This window comes from Gavia stellata, chromosome 19, assembly GCF_030936135.1.
Source record: "Gavia stellata isolate bGavSte3 chromosome 19, bGavSte3.hap2, whole genome shotgun sequence".
In the NCBI taxonomy this organism is placed as follows: Eukaryota; Metazoa; Chordata; class Aves; order Gaviiformes; family Gaviidae; genus Gavia; species Gavia stellata.
In genome coordinates this window covers 468,554-495,643 of record NC_082612.1, presented here as the reverse complement: position 1 = coordinate 495,643, position 27,090 = coordinate 468,554, and the positions used below count along the sequence as shown (strand labels likewise).

The window sequence follows — 27,090 nt, the reverse complement described above, 5'->3', positions numbered from 1 at the left end:
TCTGTGGGCAAGCAAGGAAAGAGGTATCGATCTGTGTGTGAAGAACGGGCACTGGCACTGTGTTACTCCTCTGGCCTGGCATAGCCACTCCCCACCTGTACAGGCCTTCTTGAGCAGTCTTTCTTAAGCGTAGCGTCCTTTCAGTCAGATAGCACTCTGCCCCCGGACAGACACATTTGTTAAAGGGAGAGCTTCCGCTGTGATGCTTCTGCTTGCGTGCGTTCTCCACCTAAGGAACGGGTCCCCAGCTGGCACTGTCAGGCTCAGCGGGACAAGACTGAATCTTTATCAGGAATTCCCTGGGTAGAAGACATAGGATATAACTGCATAGCAGGCTTAACCTTTTCGTGAGGATTAAGTTCTTGACATTGATAAAAAAGAAAAAAAACCCTGTGATAGCTCTTTGAGAGGATATTCTCACTAAGGCTTCACTACTACAAGTAGAGCTGAGAAAAAAAAGTTTCTGCTCTTTATCTTTTTCTTACTTCTTCCCACAGACAAGTGATTTGACTATACTAATTAAAAAGAAGAAAAAAGTGGCATAAGCTTAATTAAGGTTTTAATTCAGTTACAGACTATAGAAATAAATCACTGCAGACTTGATGGTGACAATAAGAACATACAGTGCCTTTTCTTCCTCTACAATAGAGATAATAACAAATGATGAGGAATCCTGAAGAGGAGAAGGGGATCCAAGAGCTTCTGCCCTATTTTGAGCCCCCTCAGGCACAACGCGGTCACGGTGGGGTGACTCCACCTGGGGTAACTGTGCTTGGGGGGGTCCTGTGTCCCCTCCTGGGGCCCACAAAGGTAGGGTCTGCGAAAGACTGCTCCTCCCTTCTCATGTGTCTGCTTCCCGTGAGCTGGCTGGAAAGGACAGGAGGAGGAAGAGGCCAGCTTTTGTCTGAGATACGAATACAAAAAAAGAGCCGGTAATAGGTCCTGTACTCTGCGCATGAATTCTGTAAGGGATTAAGCAGCCAGCTGTATTGGCACGTTATCTCAAAAATGGACGTGAGCTTGTCCCGGTTTAATACGGCGCTCTAAACACAGCGGGAGGTCACACAACGTGGCCGCGTGTGGGACTGCCAGCGAGCACCTAACCAAAATAGCCTTGGAGAGGCGTTAAGAGATGCAGTGTGTTAGCAGCTGCGTGCAAGCAGAGCTTCAGAGCTGCGGCGCTGAACCTCAGTGTTTGCTAGCTCGGACATTCCAGTGGGACGACTTTAATCACCTGGCTCGCTCAGCCCACGGCCAGGGAAGCACCGTCCCGCAGCAGCCAGGAAGCGACACCCCCTTCGCTCCTGGGCTGGCAGCTCGGTGCTGCCAAGCTACGGCCACGTTCGAAGGGAATCCCCAACTTGCTGGACCGCACAAGTGTCGCTCTCCCTCAAGCTCTCTGGGGCAGGGCATGCCACCGTGCCAACAGACCTCTGGTGGGACGATTACCGCTCTGCTGAGCATCAGCAGGTCTCCCAGACCTCCGCTCCCCTGCAGCCACGTGCAGCTACTGTGGTGCGTCGTGCCTAATAGCATACGGAGCTACAAGTGCCAAAAGCAGGACAAGTATTTTACTGCAAGTCCTACCATTTCTCTCTCAAGCCAACAAAAGTTTTAAGTATTTATTTCTGACCAGCGCTTAAAGGTCCAGATGCTTCTTTAATTCGGTTAACCTTACGTTTACACCTACAAAACCTAGATCCAAGTGCGGAAAAACTGGCTTTCTCAAATACAGTTATAATTCCTAACTCTAGTGCTAACGAGAGCCAGAAGAACTGTTAAAATTTTTGGTGGGTTTTTGGAACAAGGACACATTCCTTGGAAATGTAGGTGAGAAATTGGGAAAATGTAAAACATTGGGGTTTTTTTTCCCAGGTGAAATAATGTCTTTCCTTAGCATTTAGTACTGCTTGCGAGTACAAGAATGAAATGCAAACTTTTCTCAGCTCTATGGCCTAATCATTGCAAGTGGGGTGGAAATGAATGAAAATGAGGGCACGGCAACCTCTCTTCCAGAATCTCATGCTGAAATCCTTTTTTCCCTGTTCCAATCAACATAATTAAGATCCTCTGAAGCAGACAGTTTCTTTGAGTAGCACCTCAGCTTGTACAAATTATGTGAATTTTTAAAGTAAAAACCACAGTAATTTTACAAAGTAGTTCTATGATTTTATAGTGTGTTCTCTAAAAAAAGGACAGAGGGAGAACACATCTTCACTCCTTGGCCAGTAAGTTCTCTGAAACAAGTCTTATTCTCAGACTTTTAACATGAAGTTTTCAATTCCAGATACGTCTCCAGAGGAATTAACACAGTGTTAAAAAGGAGAAGTGATTGCTTTATTTTAAGGCCTACTTCTTTCTTATTCAGGTTGCTTAATAAATTGAGCACTATGCAAGAATAACTACTCATATTACAATCGTTAAAAAATTTATATCACCTGAACATTAAAAAAAAAAAATGCTGCAGTAGGAGAAAAAAGTTCTGAATTTTACAATATTGCATTTCAAGGATTAGAAAGGGGGGAAAATTATATGTATATCTCTCTCTCTCTCTCTCTCTCTGAACACAAGCAAAATCGCCCTTACACGCACCCATCTCCCTGAGCACTTGGCCCCTGGTGAACGGCGAGGTGAAAACACGCGGCTCAGGGAGATAAAGGGCAGGTCCGTACGTCGGTGAACGCGAGGAAAGCCAAGCAAACTGGTAGCTTGGAAAGGCAGTTCACAGGACGGTTGGCAGACAGAAGACTTTGGCACAGTGTGTTTGCAGTTTAATTTCAATAGGCTGTTAAGCTCTTAAACGCGTTAAGTATATCCACTGCTGCTGGCAAAATCTTCCGTCTCTTCGGCTCTGCCCCTTCAGCGTTCCCTGTCCTGGCCGGGCGCGGGGGCCCCGCTGGGGACTGGCTGCCCGGCACTCCGCGCGTTCAGGCGTTCCTTTCCTTCAAGGCAAGCGTGGGTTCGTGTGTGCGCACGTCTGTGCCTATGTAAACATTCAGCCTTATAAATACCTAGCTTTTTCCTTTCTGAACTTACAAGATCGTTCAGTGACTGCGTAATTTTGCAATTCTGGTGTCTTGCTGTCCTTTTACCAGGCAAAATTAACTACTGTCGCTTACTGAGGGCTTTTTGCATTGTTGGCTCAAGCGCTGTTTTAAAGCTCCGGCTCTTCCATGGTGATCTCTGTCTCCAGCAGCATTATAAACCAGTGCTCGGCTGGTTGGCGCGCTCAGCTGCCAGGCAGACGTACTATGTTTTCTGCCTTCCCAGGTTTTAAAACTACGATATCCCCTTTGTACCAGGTAGAAGGGGTTCTTGCCATTCTGCACACACACCTCTGGAGATCGCGGCATTAATATGCTGCGGTAAAGCTGTACTTGTGAGGGGCTTCTGAAGCGCCTACTGCGAAACCGCGATGTTTTTATTAAGTCATGAAAAGGGGAAGAATAACGAAAATGGATTGTAGCGTGTTGAACAGGCACATGAAAAATGCAGTTCAGTTTTCCTGATCTGAGAATCAAGCATCTCACTCAGTTGCCCTCAGCTCAGGTTTTCAAATCCAGGTTGAAAACTTCCAGCAGAAGTGAACAGAAATGAAGGCAAACAGTCACAGATCACCTCTGCGGTGCTAACGGAAAAGGCTAAAGCTGTTCCCCCCCCACTTTTCAGCTTCACCTTCCGGTTCACACATTGTAACCCTGAAAATGGAATTCTCAAACATGATCCTTGCCAGTGAGAAATCGTTTCAGCCAAAATAGCCGCTGAACAATTAGGCCACGAGTGGATCGTGGCATTGACAGCATTCTCAGGTGAGACGTTTACATAAAGAAAATGCTGGCCCTGAATAGCAGCAATGTTATTTTAAACTGAATTTTTTTCTTTGGAATCAACCTCGCTGCAGTTTCAATCGCACACTGTCTGTCAGCCGAATCACAAATGACAGTTGGCTGGTTTTCCCCCCTTTTCCTTGCTGAAAGAAAGAAAAAGAAGCCGTAGCGGAAAGAGGAAAAAATAGCTAAATAAAAGCCAAGGATGGCCCGATGCCAGAGGTGCTGGGAACTACAATTCCGCCTCTCTTACCATACCCTCTGGTGACTCCACATTCATTTCCTCAAAAACAGGCAATTCCACAAGAAATCAGCTCGGCGCAGCCTGGTTCCCTATGGACTGATACCTTGAGTGCGCATCAGCACGGATACCAAGTGTGTCCTCAGGGAGCTGCCTGTGCTTGTCCTTTCAAGGAAATACCGTAACATCTTTTTCTACCTGCCCGTAAGCGTCATGGACGAAGTGGCCAACGTGACATCTGTGAAACAGCTACTTTGCTCTGAAATGTGCCAGGCTCCTTCCCAACTGACGGTCAGCACATCTGTGCTGCAGCCTGTCCCTTCCGTCGGTGCGCAGCACCGTCACCTCTGGCTCGGCAGGAAAAGCGGGCCGAAGCACGGGATGTGCTCGGGCAGGCTGCGGCGGAAACACCTCTTGAAAACCTTGCCCAGCAGCCGCTCCTGCTGCAGGACGGCTGGGGTTGAGCGAAGGCAGGGCGGCCGGCGCTCGGCCTGTCTATGACCCCCCCGCTCGCAGGGGCGTTTTCAACAGGTCGCATCCCAGGGCCTCGCTGGAGGACGGGACGGAAGCAACCGGAGGGCTGCAGAGGAAGCTAAGTGTGCGATTGCATTTTCAACATAATTAGGTGCCTAATTGTGCGCCTAGGCCTAGCTGATGTATTTGCACGTGTACCTAATTATGATTTATCTAAAAGCTCTCTGGCCGTAATGCCTTGCTCTCCAATCTAACAGAGGCATTCATAAAAGTGAGAGATGAGTTTGAGTGGTCACGTTTCCCTAGCTTTTATTTTAAACTGAATTCCTATTTATCTTGTTTTTTTTAAACAATTCAAGCTGTCTGAGCAATGGGAAAACTCCAAGCAGCAGTATTACGGGAAGACAATTCCAGGGGAGAGGCCAGCGTCAGGCTAATAAATGAAATTTCCATGCAAGGCTTCCGAACAATGCTGATGTTGGACTTCTCCAGTGGCGTGGATGTCACACAGTAAGAACCTGTACCAGTAATCACCAAGGTCAAAAGGGATCTTTTTTCTATAAATGTTAAACGGGAGCTGCAAAGATAGCAGCTTTTCCTGTGAAACAGAGAATGCCACAAATCCAATGTATAAGAGCATCACAGCAATGCAGTTTGTGCTGCCTAGGTAAGCAATGCCATCACTTAAACTTTCCCAGTGTCTTTTCTAACAGCACCTGTGAAAGGCTACAGTAATGGTTTTTTGTTCACTAGCTATAAACCTCACTGAAAAAGGTGAAACAAAAAAAACCCCACAGATCCTTCCCTTAAATTGTATTTCTTTTTACTTAGACAAATTCTCAGTATCCTCTCTTAGGATCATTCAGCTGCCTTTTAACACAAAACTGGCTCAACTCGGCCACCACCAAATTCTCAGGACCAGCTGGGCTACACAGCCACGCAGCCAACCTCTTCACCTAAGCAGCACTGTGAAAATGTCAGGTTTTTTCCTTCAGTGAAACACTTCTTAACCTACAGTGCCCAATCATTCCTTACGGTGTATGATGTCAAAAGCACTTACTGCACAAGCAGAGATCTGTGTTTCTTTTGCCACAGACAATAAATCTTTAGTGTCTTCTCTTGATACGCATCACTCCACTTGATCTCAGGAGGCACTATACGTCTCTCTTTCCCTCTGCCTCTTCTAACAAGGTCACTTTCCAGTGATGAAACAACTTTTCCAGAAGGTATAGCGTTCAATAATTAATACCTACTGATAATAGCTTCCCAAAGCAGTGCTTTAAAACTCTTAATGCAGGCTCTTCACAAACTTACAGCATGAAGAACCCTTAAAATAGATTGGAGTAGCACATCTGAAAATATCAGCCTCAAAAACTTAAAACGCGTATGACTAAACTCACCCCTGCTATAAACAGATCTGAGCCGCTTACACCACAAGGAAATTCGGCACTTCCTCTCGCACCAACCAGCATTCTTTTACTACAAGTCTGAGAAGGTTAAGTCGTCGTAACGCGTATAATATAATCTGCTGTGAATAGGAAAATAGAAGTATCTCCTGTTGCTTTTGCTACTGCGCCTATAGGTTCTGCAGTAATAGTGTCCAAGCGTGAGGTTACTCAGGAGGGTGTCTCTTACTGCAGGCTCTGCAGGGTAGACGATGAACCACAACTGGGGCGAGAGATCCTAAACCAGAAGTTCTAGTGAACGCAGAGCGCGATTTCCTGTGGGTGTTACTGCGTTTCCTTCTAAGAGTCATTTCATTACTGCCGAGCTAGCTTTTTCAGGTGATCGCCGGTGAAAGCAACGGTTGACAGCAGCACAGAAAACACTGTATCCGAGCATGTACTGAAAAAAAGGTGTTGCCCGTAATTTCTCGCAACGTTTTTCCTGGTTTTCTGGTGACTTTGCAATCATTTGGATGGGGTCTGCATTTAACACAGCCAGTGGGAGACTGAAGTTTGACACGGGAGGCAGAGTGCCGACCACAGAACTGAGGTCGTTGGCCTCTGTGTCCCCGCCTCAGGTTGCCCTTTTGGAGGGGCAGAGAGGAAGCACCTCATCTCCCGAGGGATTCATCAGCAGAGAGAGACAGGCTGAGCTTCAGTCTCTGCAGGGGCCCGCCAGGACAGCACTTTTTATCGGACTTGATCTTTTTCCTATCTGTGAACATTCACCTCTTCAATACAGATGGTGCGGCTGGTCCAGCAGCCAAGGAAAAAACTTCATTCGTAGCTGTCAGGTTGCTTCACGTAACATTGCAAAGGTGTGGCAAGAACGCTGGCCATACCTGTCCTACCTCGAGTGTCCTCCTGCCCGTACAGGTAACCTCCGCTACCGCAGGATGCAATCCGCCCAAAGATGGGCCTGGTCCAGGAGTCTTAACGCCAGAAGAGTAAAAAGAGGGATGGAGAAACTGAGCTGTGAAGATACATGCCACCTATTCCAAACTGCAAAAGAGTCCTCCGCTAAAACGACGTTGAGAGTTATCTCACGATTGGGTGAAGAGCACAGGCACGTTAAGGACATCCGCTGCTTAGAAAGGAGCGAGCTATGGCAGGGAGGCAGAAGGTAACAGACTGTGTAGCACCCACATAGCTCTCAGAATCAAGATGTCCTGGGCACAGGACCCACAAATCCAAAGAGACAGAGAACTGGGTGCAGGTGTATTAAGAAGTTTCTCTGTGTTAGTGAGACCCACAGCCGGGAGGGAGGGTTGAGCTGTGGAGCATGGTACAGCCGACGAAAGCAGCCCGCCCTCCACTCAGGCTGTGCGGGAGGCTGGACGCCTCGCACGCTGTCGATGATGTACATCTGGCAGGGTTCAGGGAGGACGGGGGGGCAGCCTGAATCTCACTGATGGAACCTACCCACTGATACTACCTGAGGACCGAACGCGTGCGCATCTATTAGACACACACACATGCACAAGAAGCCCAGACACAAAGAGAGAAAGCCCGCGTTAGCTTAGTACGAGTCACTGCTGCGTCTGGGCTGACCGAGAGAATGTGTGTGAAACGGGGGATGACACGCGGTAATTATTGCAATGCAATACTTGTACGCTGAGGGAGGGTGGCTGGGATGAAGCGTCAGCTGCCGGTTGTTAATGCTGACAAGGGCTGCGGTCAGCTCCAGCAGCTGCCCCTCTCCCAAATCGGCTGACGGATGTTGCCACCAGCTTGTCTCCAAGGAGGCTTCAAGGCACGTGGCTTAGGTCTAATACAGTAGGTAAAGCAGATATTAATAAAACTGTTGTTCAGAGCCATCTTAAGAATAAAGCCTTTCATGTTGTGACATTCTAACACTAAGAAGTGCACGTGCTTGATAAATACATGTGATTTTGTATCGTTCAGTCTAGTCTGGCGTAAGATCTGATTCTACCTGATTTATGTGCTGTATACAAGGTAAAATCTCTGTGTCTTAAGCTCTATGACAAATAAGAAGGTATTGATTTGGCGTTACCACAAGACTTACCAGCATGGTATTGCACATGTGTGTTGTTCTCACATAGAAGAAATCCCAGCATTTAAAAGTTATACCTGCTCCTGTTTTCTAGTGACCAGTTGACACTGGTATTGCAGTAAGAGGCCTGGGAACGGAGAGTAATACCAGTGGGGTGTTACTTAGCGTGACGTTTACCTGCACTCGACAGAGCTATGGGAGCAAACCTGTTCGTGTTGCGCTTCTTTTGCACCAAATGTCCTTGTCTCTGCTTTTAGAGTTTAACTCTCCCATTTTCATCCACTAAAATGGAATATGAACTCTTTTACCCATATCAGCAGCCTTCTGTTCCTCGCTGTTGTTCAGAGCTAACTAGAGGCATCTCTTCTTCCCCCATCCCGTAGGTGGCTTTGCCTTCATTACTTGGTGTTCACATCATCTCTGCAGAAACGTCAGATGCTATCACTGGCTTCATTTCTTATTGCATCATCCTCCTCAGACACTGTAACCCTTAGAAACCTGTGTCTTAATTACCACCGCTGTCGCTCGGGGAAAGCCCTGCTGCTTTGCCCAGAGACGACATGTTGCATTTAGTGAACCTGCAACTTGTACGTGTGGCAGTGGCCCGGTTGCTGGGAAGTGCTGAGTGGAAAGGAAAAATGAGCCCGTTGAAAGGCATGCTTTCTGTTTCTCTTCTGTTTTCCTCCTGTTTTTGTTGAAGGGTCTTTTATACCTCCACTCAACAGCAGACCACGCTGTTGCCATCTTGGTGGAGACAGTAGCCTGGGAGGCAGGCTGTAGGAGGTGTCAGATGGAAAACGTTTGAGTGTCAGTCGCTGCAAGCCCCCACCATCCCTGGTAGGAGAGGAGGGGAGCGGGCAGACCCTTTGCTGCTGTGAGTTGTCCTTCTGCTCTCAGTAACTGAGGATTCAGCCCAGCTGGGAGCATCTCCTGGCGAGAACCACTGCGGCTGCGTCTGAGGAGGCACCAGGGCCCGTGGTGCTGGTCTTTGGGCAGCAGCGGTGGTGCCAGAGGCGGCTGCGGCACGAAGTGACGGCCGGTTCAATAAATGGGACAGGTCTCTCTTGCTTAGAGACTGATCAGTGCTGCTGTCGTACGCTTTATGGTGTGTGCTAAGACAGTTCACAGCCTCATGCTTCTGTTTCGTGATAACCACCTTCTTTAGCATTTCTTCGTACAAATTCAGGGGTGATGTACAATGGAAATAGGTGTAACGTTTTTAACTCAAGTGCTGTAGTACGTTAGAGAAAAGGGCTTACAGTCGTTCCACGCGTCGTAACCACCTTGGTGGTACAGCAGTCCCCATCTCAGGTACGGCAGTGGGGTTTACAGAGGCGGTTGAGAGGCCCGCTCCTGCAGCCTTCGCTCCAGGGGGGCACTTTTCGTTCATCCAGATGTTTCTGGAAACTCCAGTCAGGAGCGCCTGACTGTGACCAGACCAGGGATCCACGTTTGGGGCAAACTTCTGTACTTCTACCTTCATGAACACATGTGATGGTAAAGCATACTCTCCTTAACAGAACTTCTGGGCTGTAGCGGTACAGTATACTGGTTTTCTCCCGACTTTTCCTGAGCCAAAGCCTAACATTATTTTTCTTTCCCTAGGCAGAGCATTTATAGTTTTATAAATCAGGAGAGACTGACATAAAGCATGCACTGAACATGCCTAAGAAAGTACTCAGAGTGCCAACTGAGCATGTGGCTGACTTTTAAGAAAAGGGTTTTAATTACAATCAAGATAGGAAGAGTTCTTTCAATTTACTTTCTTTTGGACTATTGAAATATATTAAAACCTAATTTCTGGAAGGTCTAAATTGAAGGTGTTTTTTAGTGCTACATTCACAAGTTGCTACCAAAGCCTCGCCACCACTGAGCATAAGCGCAGCATTGGCAATCACAGCTCTAAGTCAGTAAGTAGCAGGCACAGTTAGCCAGAAAGTTGAGTTGTAACATGGAATCACCTTATAAATGAGGTATAACGAATAATTATTTCAGCTGAAGACCAGTTATATTTACTACTCCTCAGACAAGCCCTTGGAGGAAATTTTGCAGTCCCTACTGAAAACCGTTTTAGTAACCCTAAGTGGGAGGCAAGTGCCATAGCTGGGGATCGGCGGTGCCGGTTAATCCCCGGCTAGCATCACTCCACACAGGCTGAGTGCGAACAGGCCAGAGGAGCTGAACTGGAGTAGTATGCCAGGAAATGAAGGGGTTTCTTCAATACTTGTGACCCAGCCCACTCAAACCTTTACAAGTCAAAACGTAGAATTTCACTTGCAATTTGAGCCACAGCTGTAATATTTATCTAGCACAGAGAGACCGGCTTTCATTCACTAAAAATACGTTATACTTGGCAGGAATTTAAAACATACAACGGGTATAAAGTGCTATTCCAAGCTTGATGGCTTTGTGCGTTTTATTGATTTGGCCCTGACTCGGAGCAGTGCCAAGCAGATGCAATTGGCCTTGATCCCCCCAGGGTCAGGCCCGCAGAGACTAGCCCAAAACTTTATGGCTAAAGTTGGCCATGAAGGCATACCATCAATTCGGAGGGAGGAAAGGAAGGCTAAATTGGATTTCAGTTTGGTAGGTCTGAAAACTTTCAGATGCCTATACACCAAAAAAAGCACATGCTAGGAGCAGGAAGGACTTTCAATTTAAAAAACATACGACTTTGATGTGCTCTGCTCGCTAAGATTCAAGGCATGCAAATCTGCAACAGGCAGGCAGGTAGTAAGAGCCACCTATATACACAAGTCCTTGATATGCATTTGCAAGGCCAAACTTAGTGAAGTTTGCTCTTCCTTTCGGTTTTTTTCTCTCTTTGTTTCTCTTCATCAGAGTGGGAAGGACGGTAGCTAGCTCTGAAATATCTGGCACAGCTAATTCATTCACAGGGGCAGAGTCAACAGCAAAAGTACCATGAAGGAGCCAGTATCATGCCACTTTCTCTCCAATTAATACCTACATCCATTAGCAGTTTCTTTTACCCACTGATCACAAGACAGCGTAAACCACTGCACTTTTAAAGCAATGAGATTTGAGAAACTAGATCTACAATTCACAGAATTCACAGAATCCTAGATGCAACGGAAACACAGTCCATGATATCCTCCTGTTCCTTTACACACCTTTCTTTTCTTTCTGTTATAAATGTTGTTATCAGAGGGGAAAATCTTAACTTAGTTGCTGTCATAATCTTAATAAAATGTGCCACCAAGTTCATTAGCCACCTATGATCTCTGACCATCTGCTTGGGGTACATCTATGTCATGTTCCTAAAGGGAACTGATGTCTACTACTAATGCACAGCCGTCTGGTTGTCAGGCCGGACCCTGAATATCATTATGAAAATGACTGCACGAACAAAAGGTCATTCCCATCAAGTGCCTGAGACTCAAACCGACTATTAGCGGGCAGAAGCCTTTGTCTAGATATGTTGTTATTTTATTAATGAAATTTAATGAGTGACCTGCAACTAGTTGTGGCTCAACTGTGATAGATACTCCAGGTTTAAGATAGCCACCCAAAGCTCTCCCGTGGCGAGGACAAACGGAGCAGTCCATGCTAGCTGAGGAACGGAGCTAGGAACAGGGCAACAGGCAGCACTGGAAGAGAGAAGGAAGCAGCCCTGACATAAGGATGTGCCCTAAAATGTAACACTCTCTCCTGGGCTGCGCAGTTGTTCTCCAGTGGCAATAGGCAGGATTTCTGTATGATTTAGAGACCTGCTACAGTTTGTAACGCTGGGGTGTGCTTGGGTTTGCGGGGAGGGTCCTTCCACGGAACTGAGTAACATCCCGAGAGCCCTTAGGCTCTTCTGAAAATTTTCAGCCCTAAATAATCAACTTTCTTCTGAGATCATACTCTACTTCATAAAGATACCTGTCCATCATTTTACAACCATTCCAAATTTTAGCAGGGTTTATGTTGTACTATGATGTACAATAAAATACCATCCATCTACTTCAGCACAGAGAGATATAAAATGTGCTACAAGCTACCGTGCACTTTTCACCTGCGTCTACCCTCTCTGATCAGACAGTAATGTTTTGCATCCAGCAAGGAAATCTATATTTCAGAACATTAAAGAATTTCTGTTGTTTCCAGTGGAAAAAAGTGATAATGAATTCCAAGAAAATCTAATCCTTCTTAATTTGATCAAACTGATGTAAATTGCAGGGTTTGGATTGCTACACTAAGTAATAAAGATAGCGCAACATTGTGGGAGAAAACTACAGCTAGAAACACGTATCAAAAATAAAGCAATCTTTCCCTATGAATGAGAAATCCTGAGCCCTAGGATACAAGCGATGCGGTGGCAGCCGAAGGGCTGTCCTTAGGGGGTTATGTTAAACATTCAAAGGCTACAGGTCAGTGAAACTGTTACTTATCATCTGGTTAGCTGTCCGACAGAGGCTGTTGAAGAAAGACGGTGAGCTTGGCCCATTTAAACTTAAGTGATGGATTTTCATTTAGCATTTGTCCACCACACTTATCAGAAGTTGCAAAATTCATTTCAGAGTGACTTGAAAGGAACGGAATCATATGCATCCGTATATACTTAGTGACACAAAGCAGCATTAATAACTCCGTTACTTGTAATTGAATTAACTTTTTTTAAGACTGTGTTTAAATTACACGAAGGCTGTGACACAAGCCATCAAAAAGCGGCACATTCAATATTGAAATTAAATGTTAAGGCTGAGGGCGTGCCATTATGTCACGCTGTTGAGGGACAAAACTCAAATGTATTGAGACATTCTAATTTATGGATGGATGTCAGCCTGAACCTTGAAGTATAATGGGCTTTGGCAACGTATGGCACAGTCGCTTCTTTTACTAGGTAGCGATTTCCCCTTTAGACAAAGCACACAAACAGATGAAGATGAGAGGCATATGTTACTTGAAGGCACTCCATAAAGATATTGCAGCTGAGTTGTTCAGAAAATATTATGGCTTATGAAGACTCAGTCATTTTAAAATGCAAACAACTCAAGTGTTTAGGGTTTTTTTGTTAATTCTTTATGGATCTATAGTTCATAAGCAACTTAAGACATTCAAAAATTCATTTCAGAACAAAAATAATTTTGAATTACGGGAATACAGTAGAAAGATCAGAAGCAATAAATAGAATTTTTGATCATTTTTCTTCTTTTTCTCCCCACTGTCCGTCTCTAACATACAATTGTCACATTCAGCAGCATGTATGCTGTAGTCCTGCCCAACTTTTTATCTTCTTGTTCATTCCTTGATTCTGCAAGAGCTACGCCATCAATGTCAGGATAATGGAACAGCTCCCTCACCCCGCCTTCTTTTTGATAATGTTGTATTAAAGCTAATGAGAAAATTCGCATGCATGAAAAGATTAACACGTGCGACTGCTTTCAGGCTTTTGAGACTCTTGTATCGGTACAGTGAGTATCTGCGTGGCCATATTTGAGCATACTCAGACCTCAGCTAGCTACAGTTTAGTACAAGCTTGTAATAAACTCCTCCTAAGTGAGTAAGCCTTCTTGAGGTCTGGGCTGCCACAGCTACCTGCAGGTGACACTAACACCTTCCAGGTGATACGTAAACTCTCACTTTCTAAGAACAGTCTTCTCAAAATGTTTTCAGAAGCCTTTCCTGTTGGTTAGAGAATTAGAGCCCAGGGAAGTCAAAGGAAAACTGGCCTATTTCTTTTCACCTCATTCTGCCACTAAGTTTCCCATCCCAGAGCCTCGTTAGTTCCTCGTCGGTTGATTTCCATCATCACTTGTCTCTGTTTATATAACAGTGAAATCACAGTCTGAATCTTTTAAAACATGCCAGATCACTCTTGAAGAACGCTAGGACCTTTCACTTCTAGATCTATGGAGAATCCCACCTCTCATAAACTATACCATTCCTAATAATCTTTGGGGGCGTGAGAGCTTAAATGACCAATGCAGTATTTTTGCTCCAAATAAAATCTTTTCATTTAGATGTTGTCAAAAAGCTAACTCACAGGGGTACGGATACACAGCTAAAGGAAATTCTTTGCTGATTCTGCATGAGCAACTGGCGGGCTTCTCATCCACTCTTGCTGTCTGTGACCTACAGCGTGGTTTCAAATTATTTTAGTTCTTCTTTTATCTTTGACTCATAGGGAAAAGGCAGGCACAGAGCTGTGTCAAGAAAACATGGTCATTAAAGTCATTTCATCCTTGGACTTCAAATTTGTGACAAGGTGGAAGAAATTATGCCATTGTCTGAAATCAAGTTCTGACCCCTTCTTCTATCTGCCAACATGGAGGCATTCCCGACTCAGCGTCAGAATTCCTGAGACACCACGAATCCCACACAGCCCCGTGGTCCGAATGAAGCTATACAGGCTGCTAGAGATGAACGTGCTGCAAGAGTAGGAAGACATAGCACATAAGCTCTAAGTCTTCCACAGATGGGACTTTGATAGAGAAATACTGTAGCAATGAGTCAAAATTAATTCCTTTTTAAGAGCCAAAGCACTCTGGAATTGGCCAGCAGTTAATTCCTATGAAATCCAAGCTGAAGCAGAAAACCACAGCAAGTCTTTGGCAGGTGGGTGCTTTTGTGGGAAGCCCCTGTGTGGTGGTGCAATAGTTGACACATCTCTACTTAGGGAAGACCGAATGCAATTTACTGCAGAAAATGAGGAAGAGTTGTGCATAACACTTTCAAGAGGCAACACAATACCCAAGAAGGACGTGACAAAAGAGCTTTCAGATTTTTTCGTGTGCTTCTCCATTGACAGAGGTCCCTACAGCGCTACAGCTGCTGTGTACAGTCTAGGTTTAGGTGAGCCAAGTGATCGATCTCCATTTCCCAGGAAAAAATGGGAAATTCTTGGACTCGGTTGTCAGCAAGTCCTGCTTGATTATAGGCCTTTTCTTCTTCTCTTCCTAAAAACCAGCAGCTATACCCTTCTCTCTAGTCTGAAGTATCTCAAACCATTCTGACTTGTTGTGAACACTTTAAGAGCAGGCTTTTCAGCTCCTGAGTAACTAAATGGTTGCCTTCTTATAACGTTTGCATTTTGCTTTGGAAACCAGGACGCGGCATGGCCTAGCACACTTAGCAAGAAACAGGAATCTTCCGCTGTCACTCACAGAGGGCTTAAAACAAAAGGCCTCCTCAGCCCCGGCTCCATTTCCGTACATGGGATTAATCATGCAAATAACCTTCTGTATAGAAAGGAAAGACTGCAGAAATTTGCGGCACAGTTCAAATCTGCACAAAATTCCAACGCCAGGACTCTGTCACAGCGTTGTCTTTTCTTGCCTAGTTTCTATGCTCAAATCATAATTTGATAGTTCATCTTACAAACAGTACGTCGGTAAATGTTGAGGCAGTGTTACTGGGATTTCTCACGTAGTTACGTAGCTGCAGCTATGGATAGTTGCAGCTCTATCCGTTTTGGCTGCCCAACAGTAACTTGTTCAAAAATAAGGAAAGGGAAGAGTGAAGGCCTGAACATTAACTCATCGAAACTGTAAAAGATAAAAATGGTGATGTTTCTGTTTGCGATCTGTATGTGTCTGAGTGTCCAGAGGCACACAGAGACAAGTGCTGCACATCAGTTAAATACGACTTAAATCTGCAAATCAAAGATTTCCATTTGAAAGATAATCTAGATAAATGGCATGCATAATCAAAATGGATTAATATACCTATCACCGTAAATAGAGGTATATGTGTTTATTGTGTGGAAATCTAACCTTTGTGCAAAGTGGTTTTTTCATTTTCATCACATTTTGCCAAAGAGTGTGTGATATCTCTGTGCATGCAAATGCTTCTACAGCTATTTGTATGCATATATGCATGTAAGGATTTCTTCATACAGAAATGTATGTATGTGTAAATTGTGTGAATGTAAATATAAGATAGGCCATATGTCCTAGAAGTCCCAAAAGAGCATCTGATATTGATATGTAGACAGTGTGTTAAGAACCCTCCTAATTAATAACCCAGATTAAAACCTCTTGGCAATCAATTAAGATTAATGACAGAAGTCATTCTCTATCCCCCTATGCCCGCGTCTCGGGCTGTGAAAACCCTGGGTCGTGAAACTTTAATCCTGTTATCTGCTGCCTTCTTCATCTGAAAAGCCTACAGATTAACACAGCAGACATTATTGAATTTACAACCAGCCGCTCGGACAGCTGCCCTACTTTCAGCAGTTAATGGAAAAGGAACTAATCTGGTTAGGAGCATAGGACTAGTTCATAAATCTGGATGCCCAAGACAGTTAAATCTGTCACGTCTCTTCTGGAGAGTAGCGACCGAATGAACCTGTCAGCTTTCTTCTTGCTGCTTCTTGAAGGTAGTCGGTCTCTCTGTAAGCTGGACTAATGAGCTACTCGGCATTAACATAAACTCCATAAGGGCTGTGCCCAGGCTGGGAGCTGTGTTTTATGACTGGGTTTGGTCAGATACGTACTGCCCTCTCTTCACTGGAAGCCAGGTAGTGATTAAATATAACTGGTTTTACTGCAATCCGCTCAATAGAAAAGATGTTTTGAGGAATTAAGAAAACAAATTTGTTTTTTCCATTTTGAATCATGCCTAATGAAACAAACGGTTATTAACAAGAACTGCACTGCCAAATGAAATGTTTTCTTTTCAGTACAGCTTGGAGGGGGGAAAGAATTGCCATGTTCTTTAGGGTGACAGAGAAAGTATTTGACAGCTCTAGCAAATCCATACTACACCCAAAAAGACTGACTTTTCCTTTCCTAATAGGCATTATCCCCGTGCTGCCAGCACAGCTTAAGTTACCGTGATGCCTGGAATGGTGCGTTTGTTGCATTTTAGGCGGCCTAAAGCACTCATCTTTCAGATAGCTGTTTGTAAACTAATAAAGACAGCGAGAATTCTTCTGGCTGCACGCTCTGGTGGCAGCTCAGCTTCTGAAAATCATAGAATTGTTTACGTTGGAAAAGACATTTAAGATCATCGAGTCCAACCGTTAACCTAACCCTGCCAAGTCCACCACTAAACCATGTCCCAAAGTGCCTCATCCACACGTCCTTTAAATACCTCCAGGGATGGAGACTCCACCACCTCCCTGGGCAGCCTCTTCTAATGCTTGGCCACTCTCTTAGTAAAGAACTTTTTCCTAATATCCAGCCTAAACCTCCCCTGGCGCAACCTGAGGCCATTTCCTCTTGTCCTGTCACTTGTCCCTTGGGAGAAGAGACCAACACCCACCTCCCCACAACCCCCTTTCAGGCAGTTGCAGAGAGCGATGAGGTCTCCCCTCAGCCTCCTCTTCTCCAGACTGAACAACCCCAGCTCCCTCAGCCGCTCCTCACCAGACTTGTGCTCCAGACCCCTCACCAGCTCCGTCGCCCTTCTCTGGACACGCTCCAGCACCTCCATGTCCTTCTTGTAGTGAGGGGCCCAAAACTGAACACAGCATTCGAGGTGCGGCCTCACCAGCGCCGAGTACAGGGGCACGATCCCCTCCCTGCTCCTGCTGGCCACACCATTTCTGACACAGGCCAGGATGCCGTTGGCCTTCTTGGCCACCTGGGCACACTGCTGGCTCATCTTCAGCCGGCTGTCGACCAGCACCCCCAGGTCCTTTTCTGCTGGGCAGCTTTCCAGCCACTCGTCCCCAAGCCTGTAGCACTGCATATAAAATGTACTATATATAATATGCTATACTGAAGTGTATCATGGCTTCACAGAAAGTACACCCTGCGGTGGCATGACAGTACTTCCATCAGGACCGTCACCCAGCCATACAGCCTGCTGCTGTCCAACAGCCGCAGTAACACGGTGGGTGAGGCAGCGTGCTCACTAGTGTGGTGGTGCCTCCAAGGACCACACAAGGTCTGTCACGGACGCTTTGTCCATCTTACTCTGTGGGAGTACTGGTCAAATTGGTAAAAATGTCATGACCTTAAAATTGACAAGTAGGTTTATTCCTTTCTACTCTTTCATTCATACAAGTGTTCGCGCCCGCACTAAGGAATTCCGAAGGCTCATTTAAAAAGAGCAACAGCGCTCATCTCCACAAAGGGAGGGAGTGCCAAAAGTGACTGCCTACGTAGATGGGAGAATATCCTTGTTTCTCCTAACACCAGAACAACATTGTCTTTTAATAAAGATGATTACTCCTGCTTTCACTGATTGACAGCTAGCAAATCCAACTATCCAGATAACCACTCTAGCTAGGATGGGGCACCTGAGAGGCAGGCAGGCTGGACCCTCCTGGATGGCAGCCCGCAATCCAGTTTTTACAAAGTGAAGCTGTGATACCCGTTTCTGATGAGCACCCTTTCGGAGGAAGTACTGCTACCGAGATGTTTTAATTGCAGAACATTCTTCTGGGTCTTCAGCGCCAGAAAATTCTAGTAAGTTCATAACTCATAATCGTGCTTATCTCTTGCCTATCACTCGCCATTGAAACAAAAGGGGCAGGTGACCTCTCCAAAAAAGACATTGTTCTTTCAGGCAGGCCAAGGGATGATTGTTGTTCTGAAATTTAATTCAGTGCTTCACTCAGTGGGATCCACTGCTTTATGTTGGAGACCGACCTCTGAATTCGGTCTGAACAGGGCAGTTTGAAATGAATACTCTTAAAATGTTTTCTTCCGCTTTCTGTAACAGTGAACTTACGTAATAATTTTAACAGGCGTACGGGTCTATTCTGGAAGTTTAAGAAAAACTTCGGCTCTGGTTTAGCTCTCAGGTCCGTAAGAACAAATTCTCACTCGAAGAAATGGCAGAAGGAATATTTTGGCAGAAAACATTTAAGAAAAAGATGTGCTTTAAGTCCCTTCTAATCTCACATGTTTCATACCTAGTTTTGCATCTTCTTACCATTGCAGCAATTTAGAAGATCCAACATAAACATAAACTTTGCGATATGAGTGATACTGAAGTTTCTTTTTAAAACTCTCAGTCAACAATTTCTTGAGCATAATAATTTCCACGTTCCACTAAAATACACTATACCACACTATCATTGATCAAGGAGCTCCAGTGAACTGAGTCTTACGTTGTAATATGAATTCCTGCTAGGTGCGGTTTGATTTTTAAAAGTTTTAAACCAAAAAGTACACTACTGCTCAGTAGCCACAATAATCCTTCTCCAGCTGTAACTCGTTATTTCTCTACGCATTTCAACGATTTGCAGTGATTAAAAAAGAAGCCAAATCACCTTCATGTTCCCGAAGGAGATCCTCCTTGGTTAGCAAATGGACAAACAGTCCTGTTTTAGAGAATACAGGAGTAAACCAAGAAATCCTGCTATCACCAGTCTCGTCCCTGTTCCCATTACCCCGCAGGCAAGCGAGCGTTGCCCAGGGAGTTACAAAGCCCTAGGCTAGTAACGAGTGCTGGCAGCCGGGCAGCTCTGCTGCACAGGTTGGTGAAGAACTGCCCGTCGAAGCTGTGAAAGCCATGTGGGACTGACGGCGAGGGTACTCCTAGGCACTGCCGATAGTCTTCTCGTTCAAAAGAGCGAGTTTTCTCTCAGTGGTAAGGCACTTAAAGCCTCAGCCTCCTAACAATTACTATTCCACCCTACAACTGACACTGAGCTGATGATTTAGTATTTTCTGCCTGTGCCCAGCATAGGAGTTACCGAAGAAACACAAAGGGGACAGTAACGTGGGCCTCATCTCAGAGAATATAATAACTAGGAAGAAAATTAACTCCATCCCAGCCGAACCAGGATAATAATACTGTCAACGTGTTTCTAACTGTAAATTGTGTGAAGCTAACAGACTTACAATGCAGACTGTAATTCTTTTGTATAACATAGAGATGCTCACAAAGTAACATTAATTGAAACAGAGGTTTGTATTAATTCTGCAGCCATTATTTTGACGAATCTTTAAAGCAGGTAAATGCTAATAGGCTTAAAATTAAAAACAAGTAAAAGTGTCTTACTTTTTATTAGGCTGTTTTGTAACATTAAAAAAGCTGAAACTTTTCTATAGTTCTACTATAGACATTCTTCTAGAATTAGCAATATTTTTTTTTTTCCTTTTACCAGTTGCACATATTTGCAACCTGGGCAAAACCTTAAACACAATGCCATAGGCTATTTATGGACTTAAAAGACATTTGTGTGCGTAAATGTGCACAGGATCAGAATCTTGGCCACTATTAAATTGCACAAAGCAGCAAGGTCACATAAAGAATATGAAAAACCCTGGTAATTACCTTTAGGTGCTAAACTACAAATCAGAAAGTAAACAGAGGGATTTAGAGAAACGAACGGGATGCTACCGCTCGCATTGCAAACCTGTGCCAAGTTCTGTTGCCATGCGGTAACGAACCCCCTGGAAGAGGTGTTCCAGTACGGGGACAATGGCAGACACTCCACCGTACGGCGCACGATTCCTAGCTGATACGCTGTGGACTGGTTGCCATAACCTCAGTTAAAACCCTCGGACAGTTAACTGGTTTATCAAAGTACCCCAAACCTACTGTGCTTCATTCTTCTTTGCCCCTCTAATAAAAAAAGGAAAGAAAGTATAAATAGGAGTACAAACGCAGGGTAATGCATCATTTATAAATTATCTTGTTAGCGCAGAAAACAAAACATGGCTTTGAAAACAAAATCTCCTGCTGCGGACTCCAGTACGTTTGATGGGAGCCCTTCAAAAGAGTTCACGGCTTAATGGAGGCTGTTTGTGGGGACTTCGATCTGTACCTGCTGTCCCCTGTCACTCCCTGGAAACTTGGCGGCAGATGTTGCAGCGTTAAGTTGTCTCTGAAGTGGCTCTCCGTCCTCATCTCCCCACCACAACAGAGTCAAACTATATCAGATCTCTTTATTTGTGCCTGAGGCATGTTTGGGAGCGCAGCTGTGTCCACCCCCACTCTACCTTTAGTGTTTCAGCCCCCAGGCGGCAAATGTGAGACCAAAACTGCTCTGCCACTCTTAACTGCATCTGCTGACAATCCTGCAGCCTCGCTGCAGGCTGCCGAGGACCCGCGCCTCCGCTCGGAACAGATGTCGGCGACAACCTGCTAGCTCACACCTGTACAAGCTTCCCTAACCTCACGGGTTGCTAGCTGAAAAATTTATGACTCAAAGGACTTCCACACACAATCAAAGCTGCTTGGCTCAACCGCATGCAGCCCTCAAACTGGGCCACCCTCGGCATCATCTGGCAACATGGCAGAGGTGGGAGCGGAGAGAGAGGAGGAAGAAAAAGCTCGCTCTGCTTTTGATACTTCATGCCTAAATTTCAATTACTTGATCAAGGACTGGAATTCAGCAGTGAATTCTTCTACAAATGGGAACTGCCAAGTTCTTCAACAATAAAAGAAAGAAGACAAAACACAACAACTACGTGGCTGCTGTTTACCGTAACAGTGCTTCTGAAGTGAGTATGTGTATGCGTGTCTGGCTGGACATACACATGACTGCTCATGCGTTCGCTGACTTACACCCATCGGGGTACGGCGTGGGATCTCTACCTAACCAGTTATGAACAAGTAAAAAGGTTTAATTTTTTTCCCCAAGATATAAAATACGGTGCCACACAGAAATTGCTCTCCTACAGCGTCACAGGTCGCACCTTAGTGACCATCGGTTTAGGTTTTACTCATCAGTACAAATTCTGCTCCTTTTTTCAGTGGGGATACTGAAGATTAGTGAGCTACTTCTCTGTTTTTCATAAACCAAGATGTTGGTCAACGTCTTCCTGCCAAGTCCACAGAAGGCAGATGCCTGACTTCACCATGGCTCAGCAAAGCCTGCCCTAGCAGGCAACTGTCACAGTAACTACCTGTCTTTATGGTCAGAAACCCTCAAAACAGGGCCTGACTGACAGATTTTTAGCCTGTTCAGGCACCGTTTCTTCTACATCCCTATTTACCTTGAATTTACCTGTTAAACTGTATTGTACTGTATATTTTGTACATAGATTTGTTATTGTTAATTCTGCTACATGTAACATGCATCATTCATGCAAACAGTAGGTAACTTGCCCATGCAAGAACTAGAATGATGATGCTAGTATTTGACTATGCTCCCTACTTCCAGCTTTGCACTTTGTCATTCTGCTTCTTCCAACACTTGTCCCTGTCTTAATTAAATCTCACCTTTTCTTCCTTTAGAACAGTACCAGACTTCATCCCAGGAAAATAATCTAAATGCCGATTACCTCTCACTCCGTCAAAGGTAACTCCCTCCCTTTAACCTCTCTAATTCTTTTATGTCATTTTTATGGTGTATGTTGCAGAAATAGCATTCTCGCACACTACTGCTTTGTGGTATGAGAGAATCTGATCTGTCACACCCATCTGGGGCCAGTTTGTTGAGAAAAATTTGCCGTCTCGTTTAGAGGAAATGGTTTATTCCTATGTCTATTCTGATGTGCCACAAACAGGAAGCTGAATGGTCCCGGTAGATTTGAAATACCTGGATGATAAATCAGCTCCTGAGATAAACACTAAGATTTAAAGTAGTACTTTCTTAAGGAATAACAATCAGAAATACACAAACTAGCTTCACTACAAAAGGTTCAAATAATAACTCTACTCCCCAGCCATAGCAGTCTCTGCAGTGGAGGCCACTTTTTTGTGGGTCATGAGCGTACCAGAAGAAAGGATGGTCTGAGAAACAAGTTTCCTTACCCTTTTTTTCTGTGAAAGTTGCCTTTGGCATGGAAGTGCAAAGCTACGTGAAGCAACCTGCATGCGAGTTATTGGTGGTCACTTAAATTCGATGTGGTTTTAGTAGTCTGATTGCCAGACTCTACTCTTACAAATAAATAGCTGGTTGTAAGAAAGATTTGGGTGTTTGTTATAGACAGTTTACACTGAATGAAGTGTGTGTTATGTTTTTGTTTTCCAGCTGAACGCACACAAAATACAGAATCCTTCACTCTGCTTTCAGGAGATTTGTGTTTCTGCAACACTTCTGGGCTGGTATGATGCATCTTTTAATGCATTTTGTTTCCCCATGCGTTATTTTTCCTGTTGTGCCATTCTTTTGGCTGCAGTGCTTCCTTTAGTTAAGGTCACGGAATCACCAGTGTTCAGCAGCTGCTAAAGCCCGGCTGTAACACGCCCCTTTTTTGCCGACCACAGCGGATACGCGCGCCACACACAAACCTCATCTCCTTGCTGTGGTCGCATCAAAGAGACTCTGTCGTATTGTCTTCGTAACAGCGCCCACAGTGCATCGAGTCGACCCTGTGGCAACAGAGCAACAGGACGTTCAGTACAATAAAATCAGTCAATGGAGAGCACACCACACCTGCTGAGTTACTGTCCAGGGAGATCCATGGAGACATTTACCGGCAGAACTGAGTTCCTTAGAGCTGGATAAGCAAAGTATAAACTTAGGCTGTGTCACTAACAGCACACAGCTGTGGTGCTGCTCTTTCCCATCAGTGAATGCTCGGTACTGCACTCTCACTGCTACTGGGAGCAGAGTGGCTGCGACCTAACCCACGTTTACTTCTGAGCGAACTAGAAGTAATACGTGTGTTTGCCAATGTTTTGGGCTGAATCGCCCCATGCCCATGTGGGATTTCTCCAACATAAATGTATTTGTTTTTACAGCATGCATACAGCAAGTTCATTGTTCTCAGGAAGCCTCGGACCTGCTAGGCACGTGGTACACAGCTGATTCGTGCTGCGAGGTAAGTCCTGCTTGTAGTGCACGCAGCAGGTTCACTGCAAGTGCTCAGGCTGCCTGCGCAGAACATGCACAGCAGCTCTGATGCTTGTCAGAAGCATCCCGCTCCGCATGGATGGGTTGCAGAGTTCGCGTGTGTGTGTGGACAACGTGTCTTCGGGACTTTCTGGTGGTCGGAAAGGACTTACAAGGGGTTGTGAAGACAGAACAGACGTATCCGTACTTCCAGCTAAACCTGTGTATTCTCTGCTCTTACACATTTAAAGCAAGGTATTTATAGACCTATCTTCACTTTTTAAGAAGCACTTGTTACGGGTTCGCAAGTAACTCATGGCATCTACAGAGGAAAATGTCTTTGTTTTCTGCCGTTTATTATGTTTCACTTGTTTGTCAGACTTTTTGCATGACACTGTTTTATATAATTTTTTGCTTTTCTTGGTTGGTAGTGAGTATGTATGTTTAAAACTTAGTGTAACAGCTACAAACTGTGTAGTTTTAGGCTTAATTAGATATACGTTGAGCTGGATCAAATGCCAATAAAGCCCCCATAGATTTTAGTACTTTTACTGTGCAATATGTCCCTGTTTTGGGGAAGGATAACAGAATGTGGTAGTAATGATGAAGTACTGCATTTAGGGCTAAAACCTGCTCCTGCTATTCATCCTGAGTGAGTAAGTAAGCGTTCACTTTAGGATTAGTACATTACGCTTGAATGGCAATACTTGAAAAATAATGTACAGTTCAGCATGCGTAAGACCGGTAAGGCAGAGAAAATCCAGCCTTTAGTACCAGATTACATTGTACTGAAGACTAAAAAGATTACCTTAATTGGCGTATACCACTTCTCCTGAATGGCTGGTGAGGTAGGCTTTGGTTTAGGTGGTTTAGGATGAAAAGGTTCTTCTGGTTCTTCTGGGAGTTTCACCACAGCATTTTTTGCTTTTTCTAATCTAGCCCCTTCTTCAGTGGATCCTTTATCACCCCAGCGAACCTAAGTAAAGCCAGAGTTCAGACATAAATGCACTGTACGCAAAGGACAAGGAGACTGTTGCAAATAACAGAAGTAGCTGAAGAGTTTACATTTGGAAGAAGTTCTAAATAAACAAGAGGGGAGGTACTGAGGAAATGTTCCGTCTTCATTTTTGATGACAAGCATTCTTAGGTAAATACATTTGTAAATGTGAGCGTCTCAGTAGCAAAAAGTCAAGAGAAATCCTGAAAGAAAGTTCTACCATGCATCACACAGGCTGTTATAGGAGACAGGAAATCTGGAAATCTCCTCTAATTAATGATGTGAAAATATAATTTCCAGTTCTGATTTACCCTAAAATACCAGACCTTAATCTGGCACCAATGAAAGCCTAGATTTTTGTCACCCCAGATTTCCTAACACAGCATGTTTGTTGAGAACCCCAATTCAGATAGAAGGCGATACTTGAGCAAGTTTTAGCAGAAGCTCCTTGAAAGTGTTGAGGTTTTCAAGTAGTGCTGCGAGAAGATATATACGGGAGAAAACACAGATGAAGCAATACAACCTGCATCATCAGTAAATGCAAAACATGTAGCAATGTGTATTTTATCACTGCCACAAGTATATAAAACATATGCAAGGGGTTCAAAGAGAAAGGAAACCTGGATTATTGCTGTGGGTGAGACAAGCATGTATTTCCACTTCCAGAAAAGGTTGCACTTACTATGCTGTGAAGAGGAAATACAGGAAAAAACCTTCCCTCTAAGAGAGCTGATTTGTCTTGCTACAGTAATCTTATTTCATCTTGTAATTGGAAACACCATGCAGCAATTTGAGCAAGGATGTTTGCTGCACTGTGCAAAAAAATAAACCTATACAAGACTGCTACTTTATTATCCAAAAAGAGCATCTAAAAGCTACGGCTGGAGTTTGAAAGTTCGTAGTAAAACTGGTGTGGATTATTTTCAGTCTAGCCTGTAGGGAGGACCTGATACACCTAAACCCAAGAAATTAAATGCTGATGTTACATCTTGGGTAAATGTGACATGCTGAACAGTCAGGAAACTGCTGCTGGAAAACAGCTAACCGTTACTGCAGGACTCCACCAACACACTTCATTATTTTCAGGGACCTCCTGACTGGAGATGCCAGGCATGAAAAGAGAAGAATCCAAGTTAGAAAAACCAGAGAAGACTGACCTTCCACCCTGAGGGAAAGAATTAAGAGCATCACTGCACACTGCTTGTATGTACACGTCAGTTCTGTCTTGCTCCCTTCCTGCCCTGAAAAGCAGGCAGGAAAACAGTGGGATGCAACAACTCTCCCACTGCAAAGGGGCACAAAATTGTTTTGCTCACCAGGAAAAAGACATGCCCCTGGACTTCCTTCTGCTAGCCAGAGAGAGGGAGAAGGCTGTTCCAGGCCTTGGCAGGGACACTCTATGATGTGCCAGGATGGCCTTGCCATAGGATGGGAGAGGGAAGCAGCCTGACTTCTTCATCCTCCTCAGTGCCGTATGCAGAATGTGCCAGTATGGAAAGCGAGGAGAATATGTAGGCAAGCCAGAGTCTAGCCCCCTTTGGAAAAATGAAGTACCTTGGAGGAAAATCTTGTCATTTGATCACCACCACCAAGCGTTTGTTACCACCATAATCTCAATGGAGAGAATGAGAGCAGCAAAGTACGACAGAGTTTAATTTCGTCTGTAATACTATAACTCAACTTGGTAAAATACAAACCATCATTTCTTAGGAGGGGGATTGTTTTGAACCTTTCTGTTATTTTGAACTTTACTGTTTGGCTTGCTTAGTGACTTCTTTTTCTCGCTGGGGAGTCCTCTCTCTGCAATATTAGAATGGGCTTTCATGTCCAAGTAGGCCCTGCTGAGTCATTAAAATGCATCTGTATCTTTCACGGTGATCAATGGTACTTTTACGATGTTTTTTATGAGGTTGTTAAAATGTATTTTAAACACTGTTAAAACCATTTAGAGATAGATGGTGGATTTCTTACTGATAAAATGACCTTCTCCTTCAGATTAAAGCGACTTCACCCAGAAGAAACCAGAATTTGTGGAGTCTGACAACACAACTTTGTCATAAAAATTTAATGCCTGTAATGGGTGGGGTCTAGAAATGACACCATAAAACTTTAAAGCAATGCCAAAAGGCAGATCTAGGAACAGTGAACAACACTGGCTAAATTATTCTGGACTGTCGCAGAGGGGTGAAGCTAGTGGGGAAGGCAGGAGTGAAGCGTAACTGCCCTGAAAGGGAATGTAGTAAGCGAAGCAGGACACGAGCCGTAAGCGGAAGTTTACTGGTTCATTCTCTCCTTTTCTCTACGCAAGGAAGCTGCCAGAAGAATCAAGCTGCCGGAAGAACAGCAGAAGAATAGCGCACGGAGAAGCAATAAAAAATAGACAACATGAACTGAAAACAGGGAAGAAATGCAATGACTAGTCCAGCAAGTTTTTCGTTGGCCACAGCACAGAAACCACATT

General features: G+C 44.6%; 1 protein-coding gene across 1 annotated transcript in view; it reads right to left on the bottom strand.

The window, feature by feature from the left end:
• The window catches only part of ANTXR2 (ANTXR cell adhesion molecule 2), a 117,695-nt gene that overhangs the window by 24,585 nt on the left and 66,020 nt on the right, over nt 1-27,090 (bottom strand). Inside the window, exons 15-16 of the mRNA XM_059826786.1 lie at nt 24,441-24,608; nt 23,089-23,169 (exon numbers count right to left, since the gene is read on the bottom strand). Of these exons, the coding sequence (XP_059682769.1) occupies nt 23,089-23,169; nt 24,441-24,608 (249 nt within the window). The remainder of the gene's footprint in view (nt 1-23,088; nt 23,170-24,440; nt 24,609-27,090) is intronic.